Genomic DNA, 19770 nt, shown 5'->3' with positions numbered 1-19770 from the left:
CCGGAAAGTACAAAGGAAAGAAAAAAAATGTTAAAGAAAATGATTTTCTCATGTTTGGTTGTCCTATGAAAAATATCAAAGAAAATCAAATATAATTAAAACTAATTAAAAACTTATGTATTTTTAAATTATTTAATCTTTATATTGATGAGTTAAAATAAATAAAATGAGTTTGAAGTAACAAAAAAAATAATTTATCAACTTTTAATCTATTTTTTTATTTTCCTTCACTTTTTCTTTCTTTCTAGTTTTCCTTTGTATTTTCTTTTCCTCGCATTTTCCCTCAAATTTTCCGGGAACCAAACATAGCCTAAAGCTCTAATTTAAAATAAAGATAAATGTAAAATAAAAATTGAAAACACATAGGTAATTCTCAAAGGAGGTGAATGAGTGTACTTTTAAAAATTATTAATTAGGAGATAATATTCTAACCCAAATTAAATCTATTAGAATTATGCATAATCAGTATAATCAAAATAATCAAATGATCAAGGGACACGAGATTTTTTTATGTCTAAAACCTTTATATTAATTATGAAGATAAAAAACCATGAGATTTAAGACCTCAAATTTAAATATGCTTTATGAGATCAAGTCACAGAATTACTTGACTACTTTATCCTAAGAACTCACTTTTCAAAACTTACAATTTAATCTATATCCACAATGCAACAATCTCTAATTGCTCTAGTAAGTATTCCTTAGCCTCGTTGAAGACATACATAAATTCTAATAAACCTAGATTCAATGTTTTGAATCCTTCTTGAAAGAATGGAAATAGTACAAGTTTGGTTACTTTTCTCTATAAGTGTTCCTTAAAAGAGTTATAAATTATAATAGGTTTTATATAGGTCTTTAGGCACTAAGGGATCAATATCTTGATTTTTTTCAAAAACAATTTTTGTAATTATCCAAAAAATATTTTATCATAATCTGGCAAATTTTATACGAGCACTCGAGTGCCTCAAGTGCTTGAGCACTAGATAAGCGCTTGAGCACTGCTTCTATCGCTTAAGCATCATTTTCAAAATATTAATTTAAGTATTTTTAATTCAATAAAAGTATACACTTAACCTATTATAATTCAAACTTACTATAACTTTTTGTCAAACGAACAACTTTAAATCTTCAATGGAAAGTAAATCAATATCTAAAATATTTTATAAACCAAAGAGTAAAAGGAATAAAATTGCTAGAAGACTCGTCCTAGCAAAAATCATATAAAAATTAAAAGTAAGTTAAAAATTTTAGAATATCTATATCAATTTGTTTTTTTATAACTTTCTTTTCCTTTCTCATTCGGTCTCTATCTTGTCTTTAATCTATTTTGAACATGTGATTGTATTAATTATTTATGTGGCTAAGTACCTTAAAAATTGCATTTTTGGTTAACTAACTCAGTATGGATCAAATTATAAATAAAATATAATCAATTATTCATTATTGGAACACAAGAAGGATTTAAATTCTTTACAAAAATAAAAAATAGTGAGTACTAGTAATCAATATTTTCAATTTGACATGGGGCAAAACTTTTTAGAATTGATTTTCATTAAAATTTGTTCATCTTTTTTATCTGTTTTCAAAAATACCTTTAAAACATATTTAAGGCTACTTCTCAAATATTAAAAATAATTTGTAAAGGTGAAACACAATTTTTAAGGAGTGTTGGAATAAAACTCTGAAATGAAAAGTATCTCCATATTTTTAATAGAATTTATTTGTAATTTGAAGAAGCCGATGAGGTCGTGTTCCTTCAAGCTCAACATCAAAAGAAATATTTTATTTAAGTTGTGTAAAAACTTTTCAATTTTTTAATATTAAATATTTTTGTAAAACAAATTAAAAAACATTTGCACTGATCTTTAGAAACTTCACGGACTATAACAACCTAGATAGGCCCAATTTTAGGGTCCAATCAAAGCCCAACCCGCAAGCTATCCAGAGGCCGTCTATAAAGTACGGCGTTATACGATTTTAGGGTTTCTGCAACAAGCGATAGAGCGTGAGAGATTTCACCAGAGGTTTAGCCGCCCTCTAACGCCGTCGCTGCCTTCTCATCGCCACCATGGTCCGTCCTTCTCCAGCAGAGTTTTTCTTTTTCTTTTTTCTTTTTTTTCACTTTTTTTTTTCTTTTACAATGCCCGGTTTGGTTACTGAGAAAACGAAGGAAAAGGGAAAGAAAGCTAATTGGATTTTTTTTTCTTTGTTTTTGTGGGCTTTGTTGATTAGAGTTTTAGCTTTGTTAGGGACTAAACAGCAGAAATTGTAACACCTATGGTTCCTATTACATCTCCTTTTTTTTGTAATTTTCTTGGCGACCAAACAGAGAATTGTTCAATCTAAGTTTTTTTCTTCTTCATGTTTTCTTCAGATTATTCCTGAGAAGAACCGCAGGGAGATCTCCAAGTATCTCTTTCAAGGTATCTTACTTATTCTCTCACTTTAACCACGATTTGCTGTGATTCAGTGTGTTCATGTTTTTATTTTATTTTATTGATTTTATATATTTTTTCTTGTTTGCTTCAGAGGGAGTTTGCTATGCGAAAAAGGACTACAATCTCGCGAAACATCCCGATATCGATGTCCCGAATCTGCAGGTTATCAAGTTGATGCAGAGCTTCAAGTCGAAGGAGTACGTAAGGGAGACCTTTGCATGGATGCATTACTACTGGTACCTCACCAATGACGGCATTGAATTTCTGAGAACTTACTTGAACCTTCCTTCCGAAATTGTCCCTGCAACTCTAAAGAAATCCGTTAAGCCCGCCGGTAGGCCAATGGGACCACCTGGTGACCGCCCACGGTAATGACTCAATTTTGAGTTGATGTTCGGTGATTTATTTATTTATTTATTTATTTATTATTCTGTTGTTAAACAATTTGGTGCGCATTGGGGTTAATGGTTTGATTACAATGTGAATTGGGATCTGTTTGGATTGCCATGTTTTGTTTTTGAGTTCTTATGATGTAAAATGGGTTTTGTTGAAAATTGTGATTTTCAGTGGTCCACCTCGCTTTGAAGGAGATAGACCAAGGTTTGGTGACCGGGATGGGTACCGTGGAGGTCCACGAGGACCTCCAGGTGAGTTTGGTGACAAGGGTGGAGCTCCTGCTGATTATCAACCTTCTTTCAGGGTAAGCTATCATCTTCGCTCTGGCATTCAATTATATGTTCTATATGTATAATAGAGGCTAATTATTTCTTTCATCTTGCAATTGGTTTGTTTTCTTAATGTTTCTGTTTACCTGCATGGCTTCTTCTTTATTAGGTCAAATAGTATGAATCAGGTTGGACTTTTTAGATGGTTGCAAGTTGTTTCTTCCTTTTGGTGGTGTTATATCTATTTTTATAAGTAGGTGATATTTGAATTATTATCATTTTTTTGATAGGTAATCAGAATCAATTTATGAAAAGTAATGCTGGAATGAGCTTCGTTTGATTAGCATAACATCTTAACAGGAAACTTTTAGGGTTTTAGAAATACCAAGTAAAAGTTTTGCTTTTTTGGCATTGGAAGGGAGATTTTATATGTAATGGGTCATCCAGACTCAAAGGAAAGTGATTTAGTTGTTGATTTGGAAAGTGGGGGGAATACAAGTGAAGAAGAGGGGGGTAGAAACCCGTCGTCCTCTGGTGGCATACCTGCAAAGAAAACATTAGGAAGGGCTTGGAGCGGGATTGTGGGATTTGATGGATGTATTAGGAGTGCAGATAGTGTAAGCATATGCAAGAGTGAGTTAAATTATGGTGGGGCTTGTGGGAATAGTGTGGACTCATTGGTGGGTGGGTTGGGAGAAGAGCAAATGGAGTTTGTGGGGAAGAAAATGAACAAGGAGAAGCGGAAAAAGATAGGCTCTAAAAAGCCTTCTAAGCATTCCAAAGTACACAAGACGTAGATAAAGAAAAACCTCAAAGCAACACAAAAACAAAGAGGAACTTGATATTTGAATTATTATATTGGCTTAGATTTGCAATTCTATCTCTCTTCATAGTTTAATTGAGGATGATAATAAGCTTGCCTTGTTAATTTCAATCTTCCTTTTCTTACACCATCATCTGTGTGGTTTTGATAAGGAATACTAGATAATTGATTGCGAAAATAGCAAGGATCTGATTTTAGGTTTGTGTACTCAAGTAAATTTTGAAATACACTTGAATCACAAGACAAGGGGGAGAATTTTAAGGTGATTTGGAGGTGCTTGTGGAGTATGTTAACACGTACTGTGAGGATGATTAGTGCTATTTAAAGCCTCAAAATAGTGGTAAAAGGCCTAGGAGTGATGAAGAAAAAGCGACTTTGGAATATTTCACTTTAGCGGTACTCTTCACCAAATGAAATCGGGGAAGAGTCGAGAGCATTTGTGTCATTGCATGTAATAAATCTTTTCTGAAAGAAAGAGGGTAAGTTAGAGCATCACTTATTTCTCTTAATTGTTTATACATCCCCAGGAACATGCCATTGAATGGATGAGCTTTGAACTATTTGTGGGACTCAGTTTAGAATGATACATGTTATTTCAAGATTGTGCCTGCATTGCCTTTTGGCCCACACACCATCTTGATTCTTGAGACTATCGAGTATAAATCTCGTGCTTCCATCCTACCAGTTGAAGCATGAAAAGAATGCTAAATTGAAGCATCAGCCACCAGAAAGGCTATTTATCATTGAATTAAGATGTTGCATCTAATGTAAGGGGAAAAATAGCTTTAGAACTGCTAATCGATTTAAACTTTTAATAGATTGATGACCAAGGAATGCACATGAAGTTCACCTGATTTTAGTTAAACAATTAGGAAATTTTAGATTGTATGGCCAAGAGTAGATTTCTATGGTTTCATAAATTTTTTAAAAGGCTAACAGCGGTCTTGGGGCATTTTGCATAAATGAAGCTAACTATCAGCCTTCAGGTAGAATAAGGCGAAGCAGAATGAGGCTAAGCCGCAACTTAAACAAATAGATAATAAAAATTATCCAAAAAAAAAAAAAAAACTTGGTCACAAAAAATTGAATATTGAAAAAGACATAAAATTCATAATGATAAAATTAATTATTTTTAATTATTAATAGTTGTAATTTAGTTCTCTTTTTTTTCTTGTAAAATTTAGGTCTCATTGTTTTATCAAATAGTTTTCAACATTAATGTTACTCTCATTAAATAGGATGCTCTAAGGAATATAATCATATCCAATTGCTATATTATTCTCCCCATGGGTACCTTGGTGAGCCTTTTTTGGCACTTTTCAATACAATTCTTATCTATGAAAAAAAAAAAAAAAATTATCCTCCCCATTGGTGTTAATATCCATTCATCCTTCTTCTTTGTCCCATAGTTTTGAAAGGCACAAAAGTCTCCTACAACTTACACACAAAGGGCAACACAAGCCATGTGCTTGGGTGAAGTGAACTGCAACATGGGATGCATCAACTTTATAAAATATGATTCAAATTCTAATCCAATTAATAATTAATAAAAAATTTAAGATTTCAAACATTTGAAAGAAACATTGAGTAATAAAATTGTATAATTTTCAATATACAATTAGAAATTTAAAAAATAGAAGTGTTTAAAAAGGAAGAGTAAATAGACAAGGCACACCTCTTCAACAAAGTGCATGTCTTGACAAGTGAGATGCATAACTAGAGAGTGCTTGCACCTTGATCCTAGGCACTCTTAAAGCACACCTTTTAAAACTATGCTTTGTCCACCAATTGTAATGGTATCAGTTTTTATCTACCAATAGTTAGATTATATATGAGATCAACCCCTAGAACAATCACCAATTCCCTTATTCTTCTCAATCTCTCTTTTTGCTTTCCATTTAAAAGGTTAATTGGAAGTCAACTAAGCCCTTATTTTATAAAAGGTTTAACCAAGGAGGGACTCTATACAAAACTCATGAAATATATACCAAAAGTCCACAAAAGCATAGATGATAGAACCCTTTAAAGCTCATCGAAAATTGAGACTTAAGCCTCCTATAAAATATATTCAAATAGCCCATAAAGGCCAAAACCCCTTTGCTATAGCCTCAAAACTACAAGCCTTGATAGGGTAAGGCTTAAGCCTCAAACCCTAATCGAGGCTATAGCCGGAAGGTTAATTTGTAAAGCCTTGCCTCGAGCCTCGAGCCTCGAGCTTTAATAGCCTTTTAAAACACTAGGTTTCATATGAGATGCTTTTGTAAGCTTGCACATATATCTTTTTAATTAACAGTTTGGGTTATCTTCTTAACAGCATGTGCATCCATTAATCATCACTGATGAGTTAATTTTCTATTTCCATTTGAATAGATTATGTTTTCTTGTGCTTATAATTGGTACTTTTTAGTTATCTTGAATCCTTTAGTGTTGATAAAATGTTGAGCAACTACTTAAATTTTGTGTGGTTGATTAACTTTTATTGTGTGTCTGGGGACTATTATAGAATTGGAGGTTTGAGGAAGAAGAAAAAGATCTTATTGAATCTATTGTAGTTTTGAAATTTTTGACTGGACTGCGAAGCAGAGTGTGTGAATAACATACCATGAGCATGAGTTTTTTTCCCACATAGTCCTAGTTTCTGTCATGATTGCATTTTACATAACACCACCCATGAGTATTGATTGATGCTCGACTGCTTGTTAACCATTTCTCTTTTAGATCATTCTTAGTTGTTTACTTGGATGCAAATTTTTTCATGATCCTTGTTTTTTTTCCTTTGGAGGAGATATTCATAATATATTTTGATTACAAATTATACAAGCATGCAGTTCAATTATTGTTTATATGACATATTCCCAAATCTGCAGGGTCCTGGAGGAAGACCTGGTTTCGGTCGTGGAGGTGGTGGCTATGGTGCAGGGCCAACCAGCTCATCAAATCTTCCTTGAGAGACATTGGTTTCAATCTTATGGTTTTGGCTGTTATGGGATCGGAGATATAAACCAGAGTTGTAATGATTTGTCTAAATTTCAGTTTGGAGTAGTGTTTTTGAGAAGATTTTTAGAATCCTAGCTGTGTTTTTCATGGGATCCTTTTAACATTCATTTGTCTTGCCTCCTGGTTAATTGGAATTCAAATTATTACTCCTGTTTCTATGATCATTGATCATATCTATACAACAATGGTATTTTCTTGGAGAGACCAAGTACTGAAACAATAGATTTTCAGACTATTCTGCAAGCATCTCTGATATGTTCATTTATTCCTTTCAAAACTGCATAGACCATCCTAGCCTCTGGATGCATTGTATCACCTACCATAAACCGGAACTCTTGCCCTCTCACCTCCACACTGCTCCACCCACCTTCCTTCTGCAGTTCTTCAGATCTTCTCATTTCTGCTCTCACCTTTGCGGCATCCTCCCATTTGTTGACACTTGCATAAACATTTGATAATGCAACTCTCCAAGCTCTGCTCTTCGGCTCCAAAATATAAAGTTTCTTTGCTACCCTTTCAGCTATATCTAGGTTTCCAAAGAGTCCACAACCACCCAGTAAGGCACCCCACACTTCTGGACCCGGCTCAAATGGCATCTTCTGAATGAAAGCTTCTGCCTCTTCAAGCCTCCCTGCCCTCCCCAAGAGATCAACCATACAGGCAAAGTGTTCGATTCTTGGCTCCAGGCTGTACTCTCTCTTCATGCTCTTGAATATTTCAAAGCCTTCTGCTACAAGCCCTGCATGAGCGCAAGCTGAGAGAATGTTGGTGAATGTAATTGCATTTGGCCGGTGGGCACCTGTGTTCTTCAGTTGCTTGAAGACATTCAGGGCAGAGATTCCATTTCCATTGATCCCATATGCAGCAATGAGTGAATTCCATGAACCCAGATCTCTTACAGGCATTTCCTCAGAGACTTTCTCAGCTAAATGCAACCTGCCACATTTTCCATACATGTCCACCAGTGAATTCTGGACAAAAATATCACAAATCAAACCTGCTCTGGTTATGTATCCATGAATTACTTGACCTAGTTGCAGGGATGCCAAGCTTGAGCAGGCTTGAATTGATGCCAATATTGTAACAAAATCCGGGTAAATCATATCAGATCCACCATTGCTGTGAACCTCACTCAGCAGCATCAAGGCCTGATAGGAACTGCTTCCCTTTACAAGGGATGAAATCATGGTATTCCATGAAACTATGTCCCTGCAGCTCATCTTCCTGAAGAGTTGAAAAGCTGCATCGTCTCTTTCATTTTCTGCGTACATGTAAATCAGAGAATTTTCAACAATGGTGCAAGGAAAGAACCCATGTTTAATCTGGTACCCATGAATCTGCTCTCCAAGCTTCAGACACTTAGAATGGCTGCATCCCTGCAGAAGCGTGGCTATCGTCTCTGTACTAAGATACTGGCCGTCACCCTCGAAACAGAAGTTGCAAAAAATCTGAAATCCTTCCTTGAAATATCCATTAATGGAATACATCTCAACAAGGGAATTCATCACGAAAACATTTTCTCGCCATTCCGCTTTCATAACCAAGCCATGAACCCACTGAAAAACTTGCCATTCATTAATCAAAGAGCAAGCCTGCAAGATGCTGAGAATTGTTACCGTATTTGGTGAGACCCCATCTTCCTGCATCTCAAAGAAGAAGAGAAGGGCCTTCTCCACCATTCCATTGAGTACACAACCTGAAATGACTGAAGTCCAAGACACAACATCCCTACAAATCAATCTCTTCATCAGCTTCTCTGCAGCCACCAGTGTCCCAGATTTTGTGTACCCATCAATCAAAGAATTCTGCAAGAAAGCATCCATCACAAACCCGGTTTTTATAATGTGACAATGGATCAATTGAACCAATTTCAAGTCCCGTTTTTGGGCGCAAGCTTGTAGAATCACTGCTAGAGTGTATTCATTGGGCTGCAGGGTCTCCAACATCCGCCAAAAGATGGATATCACTTCATCAAAAGCTCCTCTTTGGCAGTGACCAGACATCATTGATGTCCATGATACCACAGTTTTGTCAGGCATATGATCAAACAATTTTGCAGCATCCTCTATACGCCCACATTTTGCGTACATATCCATGAGGGAATTGGCGACAAAGACATTTGTGTGGAGCCCAGACTTGAGTATGTTGGTGTGAATGCAAGAGCCTAGTCTCAGGTCCCTGTTTGCAGCGCATGAACTCAACACACGCACGGCCGTTAAGGAATCGGAAAGTGTGTGAATGTGGGGATATTTGTCTCTGGGCTCAGCTAATCGGGGTTGCTTTGCAGGCGCTGGCCTATGAACAGAAGAAGAAGAAATGAGGGGAAGCGATTGTAGAGAATACATTTGGAGAATCAAGCCTGGAAGACGATGGTGTCACTGGCTTGAGCTTGTTTGTATACAGGTATCACATGTTGGATTTCTATTAGGGATCCCAAGAGAGAATGTAGGGATGGGACTGTAGACATAAAAAAATTAGTGGATTAAATTACCACTAATTTGGTCTTCTAATAAAAAAAAATCATCTTATGGATAAGTCTCTCATCTTATGGATAAGTTTCTCTCGTCTCCAACTATAAAAAGGATAATAATAATAATAATAATATTATTATTATTATTATTATTATTATCTTGTTGGTAAAACCTTTCAGATAATAAAATTTGCTAAAATTAAGGAACTAAATCCCTTGAATTAATTAACTAAAATTGGGGATTCTGAAATTCAAATTCCCCATTTTCACCTATAAATAGAGGTGTCTTCCATCAAGAGAAAAAAAGAAGAAAATTCTAGAGGAAAATTCTAGAGAGGAAAATCCTAAGGAGAAAATCCAAAGGTAACTCCGTATAGGAGAAGAGGCTTCGCAACAATAGAGAGCTTCATCAAATCTCCTTGCAAGTTCGGTAAACGGCAAAAGAACTAATACAATCATTCTTTGCCATTCAACAAGGTCATTTGAGAATAAGCCATTTGTGACCCTCGATTGATATCTGAAATCAAGAAAACGTCATCGTCATCTTCCGAAGTGTGATCAAGTCAAAAGAATCAGAGGGAAAAATATTCTTTTGGAAAGAATATTATTTATTTATGAGATTGTACCCACACTACATTTTTTTTTAAATTTAATAAATCATTTGTTTGCATTAATTTTCCTATTTTATTTTGTTAATTTTTACAAGATAAAATTTTACGAAATTTGTGCGTACAAATTTCTGGCACGCCTGGTGGGACATCTTTGCCTCTTATCTCTTTTGTTAGAAGATTGATCTCTACTACGTCGATGACACCCAAAAGAAATCAAGTTGTGCATGTCAACAAGGGCAATGACAAGATTGTCATTGCACAATCGACACTTGGCATCGCTACGGGCCCCATGACTCGTAGCAAAGCAAAATCAACATCTTCAATCTCAACAAAACAAACAAGTGAGTCTGCTTGTTTGCTAAAACAGGTAAGAACACGCGATGAGCACCAACCACTCATCACCTTGGTTTATCTGGGGGCAAAGGGTCATACTCCTCATAGTAGGGGAAAACTCCCTTTAACACTACAGGACTTTGGGGATAAATCTCCTTGCTCTATTACCTATGCCAACTCTAGCACCGACTCACACTCTGGGTCGCCAACTGGAATGTCAAAGGAGGAAAACTACTCCAATCATTCCAACTCTTTTACTTCTCCCTTCTCGATGACCATGCCGGTAATGGCAATGGGCACTACGTCTGTAGAAGAGCAATTGGAAGAGATGACCCGCGCCATCGCCAAACTCACCAAGATGGTCGAGGAGAAGGATATGCAGATAACCTCCCTCATAAACAAGGTTGAGACACAAGCACAAAATACAGGTGAGTCAAGTCACGGACTCAACCACCTTTCGAATGTTGCATCTCCTCTCGATGATGCACCACATACGTATAGGACAATGCAAGGTGAAAGAGAAACGACGGAATCTGCCTTAGTGGCGTCATTATCTGTCCAACAACTTCAGGACATGATAACTAACACCATTAGGGCGCAGTACGATGGACCCTCATAGAGTACACTCATGTACTCTAAATCTTACACTAAGAGGATTGATAACCTACGTATGCCTATGGGTTATCAACCTCCAAAATTTCAATCATTTGATGGAAAAGACAATCCAAAACAACATGTTGCCTATTTCGTTGAAACTTGTAACAATACAGGTACAGATGGTGACTTATTAGTTAAACAATTCGTTCGTTCTCTTCGAGGGAATGCTTTCGATTGGTACATAGACCTTGCACCAGAATGTATAGATAGTTGGGACCAAATGGAACGTGAATTCCTCAACCGTTTCTATAGCACCCGACGAACTGTAAGTATGATGGAACTTACTAACACTAAGCAATGGAAAGATGAACTGGTTGTAGACTATATCAACCGTTGGCGTTCCTTAAGCCTCGACTGCAAAGATAGATTATCGGAGGTATCAACCGTGGAGATGTGCATACAAGGAATGCATTGGGATCTCCTATACATTCTCCAAGGGATACGACCCCGTACCTTTGAAGAATTAGCTACCCGAGCACATGACATGGAGCTCAACATCGCCAACCATGATGCTAAAAATGACCTTATCATTGACCAGCAAAGAGAAAGACACAATGGGAAAGCAAGTGATAAGATTTCAATAAAACCCATCCATGAGTCAATGATGGTAAATGTGACTCTTGCACGAGATAAAAAGAAAAAAGTAAAAGAGGTTAGACCAACCCAAGAAAATGAGAGGTGTCGGTTCACCTTGAAGGAATTAGAGGAGAAGAAGTATCATTTTCCTGACTCTGATGTGTCTAACATGTTGGAAGACCTACTCCAAAAAGTTATTGAGCTACCTGAGTGCAAGTGTCCAGAAGAAATGGGTCGTCTTAATGATCCGAACTATTGTCATTACCATCGAATTGTCAGTCACCCGGTGGAGAAATGTTTCATCTTAAAAGATCTTATAATGAAACTTACAAAACAAGGAAAAATTCATCTGGATCTAGATGAAGTAGTAGAGTCAAATCATGCTACAATTACATTTGGGTCCATCGATCCTGTTTTGTTACATGTTCCACCTAAGACACTAAAGGCATGGGCCGATACTATCCAATGCGAGTCACCGAAACCAAAGCAAATGCAAGTGTCATGTCAAGACACCATTCGTCACTTCTATTTTGATAATGAATCAATGTCGTATAACAAAGAAGGTTGGACATTGGTGACATGAAGAAGACCTCACAAGAAGCAAGAATCTCATTCCTACCCAAATCTTCCTAGGAAGGAACAACGTAAGCAAAATATTCATCGATATGCGAAGAAGGAAGAAGAAAAGAAACCTAAAAGAAAACAAGCGATTGTACAGGTTTATGATCTCTTGGTACAAAAGCTCATCACCCCTATCACCTTAGAAGAATACTTCCCTCAGGAGTTCTTCAATAGAGGGATGGTGACATCAACTCATATGGTCTCTTATCATGAGATTTCGAAAGAAGATGAGTCGGGTAAAGATGAAGAAAACGCTTTCAGTGCAGAGCCAAACAAAACCAAGAAAGATGATGAGATACATAGGAATCCATCATTTTATGCCATAAAAATAAAGGGGGCAAAACGATTTGAAGACAAAGGCCACGATTGTGCGACATGTTGTGCAAACATCACCTACACCAGCAACGATGAAAATGGCGTGACATCAAATTTTACCACAATTGTTTTCAAACCTCAGCATTCTAGTGATGCTCCTTAAAGCATGAGCCTAAACTGCATATTGCTCCTATCCTACAAGAGCTTAAATTGTAGTAAAAAAAAAAAAATCATTCTTGGCAAACTTCTTAAACTGAGGAACAAACCTTTTGTATTAAAGAAGTCAAATTCGGAGATTCCAAACTAAAATCTCTAACTTCTCTACATACAAGTGTTCTTTTCTTTCAGCATGACGCGTTCTCAAAAGGGCGATGCAACCTAGAAGCTAAAAAAAGAAAATGAAGCTTCAAAAGTCAAAATCAAACTCCAAACATTCTTCAACAAGCTCGTGGAAGAATATCAAACGCAAACAAAAGTGTCATTCATCCACCTTCAAAGCTAAAGAAGACTAGGATGGGTTCTTCAAAGCACTTGAGGAAATTGTTGATAAGTTTACTTGAGAGCAAGTCATCATTGACCCTCAATTAAATTTTGCTCCAAGAACACGTGGTTACCACCCTTGGATTAAAATCAAGTCCAAGCTTGACACATTCTTCAACAAGCTCGTGGAAGAATATCAAACACAATACAAAAGTGTCATTCATCCACTTTTAAGATTGAAGAAAATCAAGACAAAGAACTTCTTTTGTTCTCCAAAATGCTTAAGAAAGGTCTTCATAAGTTTGGTTGAGAATAAGTCATCTTTGACCCTCAATTAAACTTTATTCCAAGGACGTGAATTTATCATCCTTCAATCAAACTCAAGACAAGTGATACTTCTGACCCGCATGAGCATAAACTGCGTATGACGCACGAAAAAAAAAAAAAATCTTTCTTTTAGTCTTGGAAAAAGTTAGGACATATGCTCGCAAGATTAAATCTTTCTTTTAGTCTTGACAAAAGTTAGAGCATTTAAAAAAAAAAAAAAAGTCTGCTAAGTTGAAAACCTAAAAAGGCGACTTAGGCAAAAGTTAGGACATATGCTCGCAAGATTAAATCTTTCTTTTAGTCTTGGTAAAAGTTAAGAGCCAAAAAAAAAAAAAAAAAGAAGTCTATTAAGTTGAAAACCTGAAAAGACGACTTAGGCAAAAGTTAGGACATATGCTCGCAAGATTATATCTTTCTTTTTAGTCTTGGCAAAAGTTAGAGCGTAAAAAAAAAAAAAAAAAAAATGGAACTACGTTTGACTTGATCCCTTCTCTTTGAAGGGTACGTAGGCAACTCGGAGAAACCACTCGAATTCAGTCACTACCACAAAAAAAAATAATAATAAAAAAAAATAAAAATATTACTTCAAAACTCATCCCATCTACATGACAATGCATGTAAGTGATGTGTCTTGAAGTGGGGACATTTGTAGACATAAAAAAATTAGTGGATTAAATTACCACTAATTTGGTCTTCTAAAAAAAAAATAAAAAAAAATCATCTTATGGGTAAGTCTCTCTCATCTCCAACTATAAAAAGGATAATAATAATAATAAGAAAATTATTATTATTATTATTATTATTATCTTGTTGGTAAAACCTTCCGGATAAGAAAATTTGTTAAAATTAAGGAACTAAATCCCTTGAATTAAGCAACTAAAATTGGGGATTCTGAAATTCAAATTTCTTATCTTCACCTATAAATAGAGGTGTCTTCCATCAAGAGAAAAAAGAAGAAAATTCTGGAGGAAAATTCTAGAGAGGAAAATCCTAAGGAGAAAATCCAAAGGTAACTCCGTATAGGAGAAGAGGCTTCACAACAATAGAGAGCTTCATCAAATCTCCTTGCAAGTTCGGTAAACGGCAAAAGAACTAATACAATCGTTCTTTACCATTCAACAAGGTCATTTGAGAATAAGCCATTTGTGGCCCTCAATTGATCTCTGAAATCAAGAAAACGTCATCGTCATCTTCCGAAGTGTGTTCAAGTCAAAAGAATCAGAGGGAAAAATATTCTTTTGGAAAGAATATTATTTATTTCTGAGATTGTACCCGCACTACATTTTTTTTTAAATTTAATAAATCATTTGTTCGCATTAATTTTCCTATTTTATTTTGTTAATTTTTATAAGATAAAATTTTACGAAATTTGTGCGTACAGGGACAGTGAACAAAAAGCCCAAGTTGGAATATCACTGGTTCGAGTTGAAGGTTTCTTCTTGGTTATACTGATAGGTAATGAGAAGAATAGGGGAATTGGAAGATTTTATTTCTGAAATAGGGGGAATACCAATACGCTCATAACATGCACTTCAATTTAAACACAAAAAAACAAAACCCAAAATGGCTGCATACAATTGTAGTGGGCATGAGCATGAGGTACGAGCGAAAAACGTGTTCCATTGAAAACTTAGCAACATCCTTAGCTGAATATTGAATGTAGGTGTTATGTGGTTGTATTTCCTTAATCTATCTGACCACCATGAAATTTGTCATATTTCCTATGTTTGCGGGGAAGTCCATCAATACAACCCATGGAGATCTCGCATCCCCATTCTGTATCGTTGATGCGAGGATAAGTCTTGTGCACCCCTGAATGACCTCTAGTGCTGCTATCACGGTTGTCATGCGATATTGCAACTTAGAGAGAAGTATCACTCAAGACTAGGCAACCTTCTTACCATAGCTGATCGTGTATCCTAGTATGCACCCTCAGTTTGGCTTTTCGTTCAACAATGAATTTTTGTATTGGTTGTTGTTGCGCTCAGGATCTTACTCTCATTCTTACTGGAGCCAATTAAGTATAAGCAAGGATAAGGACGTGAATTGACCTTCTGCAAGATTGTTTCTAATCTTCAAATTCTTCCATAACATGGGGAGAGTGTATATATTTCCTTGTCTTCTTTGCTACTAGACTCGTAACCCATTAATTTTTACAAGAAACACTGCTATGCAGGCATGCTAATTCTCTGTTCTAACATACATTTCTAGCTTAAATAGCCTTGTTACGGATTGCAAACACCACTGCCTCGTATATTAACATGTCAAAGGCTTTATTGGATAAAAGTTTAGCTAGCAAATGCTATAAGACATCCATCCTTCTTGCATTGACACAACTCTAGTTCTAACACTCGAGGCATCACATTCAACAAAGGCAAGAATAGGCGTAATTGACACCTTTTCCATCCAATGGAATCGATCTATTTCGCATTAGCATAGTGAATGGCTAACTGATTTGATTCATGTTGTATTGATTCTCGATATAACTACAAATAGAAGGGGTGACAGCAACTAACAACGACATAGAGACGAAGGGAAACAGAAGACAGAAGACATAAAAGAAAAACGGAAAGAGACAGTGAGACAAAACGGGTGGACGAAACTTATGATCTCTTAAATTGACTGCTTTCTTCTTCTTCTTCTTCTTCTTCTTCTTCTTCTTCTTTATGGCGACATTAATTTTTCAGTCAACTTCCTCCATCTTGCTCTCCTCGTTTCCTTCCTCCTCCAGTGGTGGCATTTCAGTGTCATCACCTCCAGCCTCATCCTCATCAATGCTCAGACCCAGCTTCAGCATCCTGTGAATTCTTGCTCCAAATGTGTTGGGGTCATCAAGACTGAACCCAGAAGTCAAGAGGGCAGTTTCAAAGAGCAACAGCACCAAATCCTTCACTGACTTGTCATTTTTATCTACCTCAGCTCTCTTCCTCAGCTCCTCCATTATGGGATTGTCTGGGTTGATCTCCATCGTCTTCTTGCTAGACATGTAAGACCCCATGCTGCTGTCTCTCAGGGCCTGAGCTTTCATGATCCTCTCCATGTTAGCAGTCCATCCATATTCTCCTGTGACCAGGCAGCAAGGCGAATCCACAATTCTCTCGGACACAACCACTTTCTCCACCTTGTCTCCAAGAATGTCCTTAATGGTTTTGCAAAGGCTCTCAAAGGACTTTTTCTTCTCCTCCTTTTTCTTCTTCTCTTCCTCCGTCTCATCTTCAAGTTTAAGGCCCTCTTTGGTTGCAGAAACCAGCTTCTTCCCATCATACTCCTTCAACTGCCCAACAGCGTACTCATCAATGGCATCAACCATGAAGAGTACTTCATAGCCCTTCTTCTTGAGCCGCTCCAAGAAGGGGGAGTTCTCCACAGCCTTCTTGCTCTCACCAGTAATGTAATAGATGTCTTTCTGGCCCTCTTTCATCCTTGTCACATAGTCCTTCAAGCTCGTCAACTCGTCACCACTCTTTGTTGAGTAGTACCTGAGCAGCTCAGCTAGCTTAGCCCTGTTCTGGCTGTCTTCATGAATTCCCAACTTCAGGTTCTTGGAGAATGCCTCGTAGAATTTGTTGTAATCCTCCTTGTTCTCGGCAATTTCATTGAACATCTCGATACACTTCTTCACAAGATTCTTTCTGATCACCTTGAGGATCTTGTTCTGTTGTAGCATTTCACGAGAGATGTTGAGTGGTAAATCATCTGAATCCACAACTCCCTTCACGAAACCAAGATACTCAGGAATGAGCTCTTCACAGTTATCCATAATAAACACCCTCCTAACATATAGCTTGATGTTGTTCATCTTCTTCCTGGTGTCGAAAAGATCAAAAGGAGCCCTCTTTGGAACAAAAAGAATAGCCTTGAATTCTAGTTGCCCTTCAACGGAGAAGTGCTTTACAGCAAGATGCTCTTCCCAATCATTGGTTAGGCTTTTGTAGAAGGAGGCATATTCCTCCTTTGTGATCTCCTCAGGCTTTCGCAACCAAATGGGCTTTTGCTTGTTAATAAGTTGCCATTCATGAGAAACCTCCTTCACCTTCTTCTTCTTGGACTTGGTTTCCTTCTCCTCGTCCACTTCCTCAACATCACCCTCCTCTTCCTTCTTGGGTTCCTCATCTTCATCATCACTGACCTCTTTTTCAGTGGTCTTCTCAGTCCAGAGGTAGATTGGGTAGCTAATGAACTCAGAGTGCTTCTTCACCAGGTCCTTCAACCTCCTCTCCTCCAAGTATTCCATCTGCGGCCATCAATACAGATTATATCAATAAACTAAACTCAATATTTCTTTCAAAAAAAGTCCAATTTTATAAAGGGTATTGCTATTCTTACCTGGTCTTCCTTGAGGAAGAGTGTGATCTTAGTTCCTCTACCCAGTTGTTCTCCATTAACATCCCTGGTGATTGTGAAGGATCCACCAGCTTGAGACTCCCAAATGTACTGTTCATCATCATTATGCTTGGTTGTCACAATAACCTTCTCGGCAACTAGGTAGGCCGAGTAAAACCCAACACCAAATTGCCCAATCATGCTCACATCAGCCCCAGCCTGCAATGCCTCCATGAATTCTTTTGTTCCGGATCGTGCAATAGTTCCCAAGTTGTTCACCAAATCTAACAGCAAAACAGAGGAATTCCATCAATATTTTAGAACTGAGAATTAGACTCGAATGAAAATTTCTAGAATACAAGTTGCTTAACTAAATTAAGTTGACTTATTCATCATGCCTGCTTTGGTCATGCCGACGCCACTATCAATGATTGAAAGGGTCTTATTGACCTTGTCAGGAACAAGCCTAATAAAAAGCTCTGGCTGAGCATCAAGCTTGCTCTTGTCTGTCAGGCTCTCGAATCGGATCTTATCTAATGCCTAAAGAACCAAAATTTGACCATATTAGTCTCAAATACCAAATGCACAAACTCTGAGACTGCTAAGAAAAACAAGTAAAAGAAAGATTGTTGGCCTGTTTGGTGGCTTTTTCTTTCTCTGGCAATTGCTTTCTCTAAAACACCAAATACAACAATGCGACCCTCAAACTCTTCATCAACCGTCATACATTTTCAGCTTCATTTCCATTTTATTATATTCAAAAGGAAACAGTTGTTAAATAACAAATCGGTCAAATTCGAAGGCCTCAACCGTGCTTTGTAATCTGAAAATTTTGAAAATCCTTCCGCCTCACATCAAGCCAAAACTCATAGCTAGTAGCAAAAAACTCAAGGAACGGAAGAAAAATGAAAAAGTAAAATTATAAAATTTAGAAATAAACAAAAGAACAAAAGAAAAACTTCGGATCCAGTATGCTTGATATTGGCTTCCAGAAAAACCACACGATGCTTTAACCAAATACCTCACACCTAAAGCAACCAAAACCTGTGATTCAAACTTCCTAATTCTTTTATTTTCCACACTTTCTCAGCAACCAAACGGAGCGAGAGATAAAAGGAGGGAAAAAAAGGAAGAATAAATTCCACAAAAATGAAACAGTTTATATAGGCAATTGAAAGAAATGTGCTTACATCAGAGGCATTGCTGATGAGTTCGCGAAGAAAAATCTCCTTGTTGCTGTAAAAGGTATTTATGATGAGACTGAGAAGCTGGTTGATCTCAGCCTGGAAAGCGAAGGTCTCTGCTTCACCCATTGCCACATCCGCCATTGATTCCGACGACTTTCTCCTTATCCAACAATCGAAAACCGGCACTGAGAGAACTTGAACGCTCGCTGTATCGTTATTGGTCTGTGCGTATACCTGACAAATAGAGAGGAGTGTGAGGGAGTATTTATAGCAAGAATGGATGCTTCTGGAGCTTCTTCAGCCGGCTAGTACGTGGGAACGAAAGGTGGCGTGGTCGGGAGGTTTTGGAATTTGCTTCCAAATTCTAGAGCCTTCTTCTATTTTCATTTTATTGTCTATTTTAGGTGTGGTTCTGGAACCTTCTTTATTATTGTTGTCATCTCATGCTCTCTCCCTAAATGCTGAGCTGGATCCAGGATGGCAAAGATTAAAAATAAAAAATAAAAAGGATGACATGGAACCAATTTTGAGGATGGTGTTTCGGTTTTAATTTTTTTTTTTAAAACAAGAAATTTGTTCTCCAAACAAAAAGGGATAAGGCTACGTTTGATTGCTCAAAATTTTGAGAGAAATGTGATGAAAAAAAAAGGAAGAGAAATGTGGGAGGAAAAAGAAAAAGAAAAAATCAAAAATAGATTTAAGGGTAATGAATTATTTTTAGATGTTATTTTAAACTCATTTCATTTATTTTAATTTTTTGATATAAAAATTAATTAATTTGAAATGTATAAATTTTTAATTAATTTTGATTTTATTTGATATTGTGTTCTTAAAATAATTATTTTTTAAATATTTTTTTCTTTCATTGTTACTTTATGAAAATTAAACAAAATCTAAATGTATGAATTTTTGAATAATAAACTATAAATTTTTATGGATTTGTTCTT

General features: G+C 36.6%; 3 protein-coding genes across 3 annotated transcripts; 1 reads left to right on the top strand and 2 right to left on the bottom strand.

Moving 5' to 3' along the window:
* The first annotated feature begins 1875 nt into the window (after positions 1–1875).
* LOC100243340 (small ribosomal subunit protein eS10z) lies at positions 1876–7123 on the top strand. Its single transcript, XM_002278723.5, has 5 exons — positions 1876–2071; positions 2375–2423; positions 2530–2806; positions 3006–3138; positions 6794–7123. The coding sequence occupies exons 1-5, from the start codon at positions 2069–2071 to the stop codon at positions 6872–6874; spliced, it is 543 nt and encodes a 180-aa protein (XP_002278759.1). The 5' UTR covers positions 1876–2068; the 3' UTR covers positions 6875–7123.
* Positions 7124–7150: 27 nt separating this feature from the next.
* Positions 7151–9268, bottom strand: LOC104881105 (pentatricopeptide repeat-containing protein At4g39530). Its single transcript, XM_010660013.2, has one exon. The coding sequence runs from the start codon at positions 9266–9268 to the stop codon at positions 7151–7153; it is 2118 nt and encodes a 705-aa protein (XP_010658315.1).
* A 6484-nt stretch (positions 9269–15752) lies between these two features.
* Positions 15753–19178, bottom strand: LOC100265661 (heat shock protein 83). Its single transcript, XM_002278858.4, has 4 exons — positions 18827–19178; positions 18035–18176; positions 17640–17920; positions 15753–17547 (listed from the first exon to the last, which is right to left on the bottom strand). Exons 1-4 carry the CDS (start codon positions 18962–18964, stop codon positions 15997–15999), a joined length of 2112 nt encoding a protein of 703 aa, XP_002278894.1. The 5' UTR covers positions 18965–19178; the 3' UTR covers positions 15753–15996.
* Positions 19179–19770: the final 592 nt, after the last annotated feature.

The sequence above is a fragment of the Vitis vinifera genome, chromosome 2 (genome assembly GCF_030704535.1).
Source record: "Vitis vinifera cultivar Pinot Noir 40024 chromosome 2, ASM3070453v1".
NCBI classification, from domain to species: Eukaryota; Viridiplantae; Streptophyta; class Magnoliopsida; order Vitales; family Vitaceae; genus Vitis; species Vitis vinifera.
The sequence above is the reverse complement of the archived record's forward strand: the minus strand, read 5'-3'. Positions and strand labels throughout refer to the sequence as shown.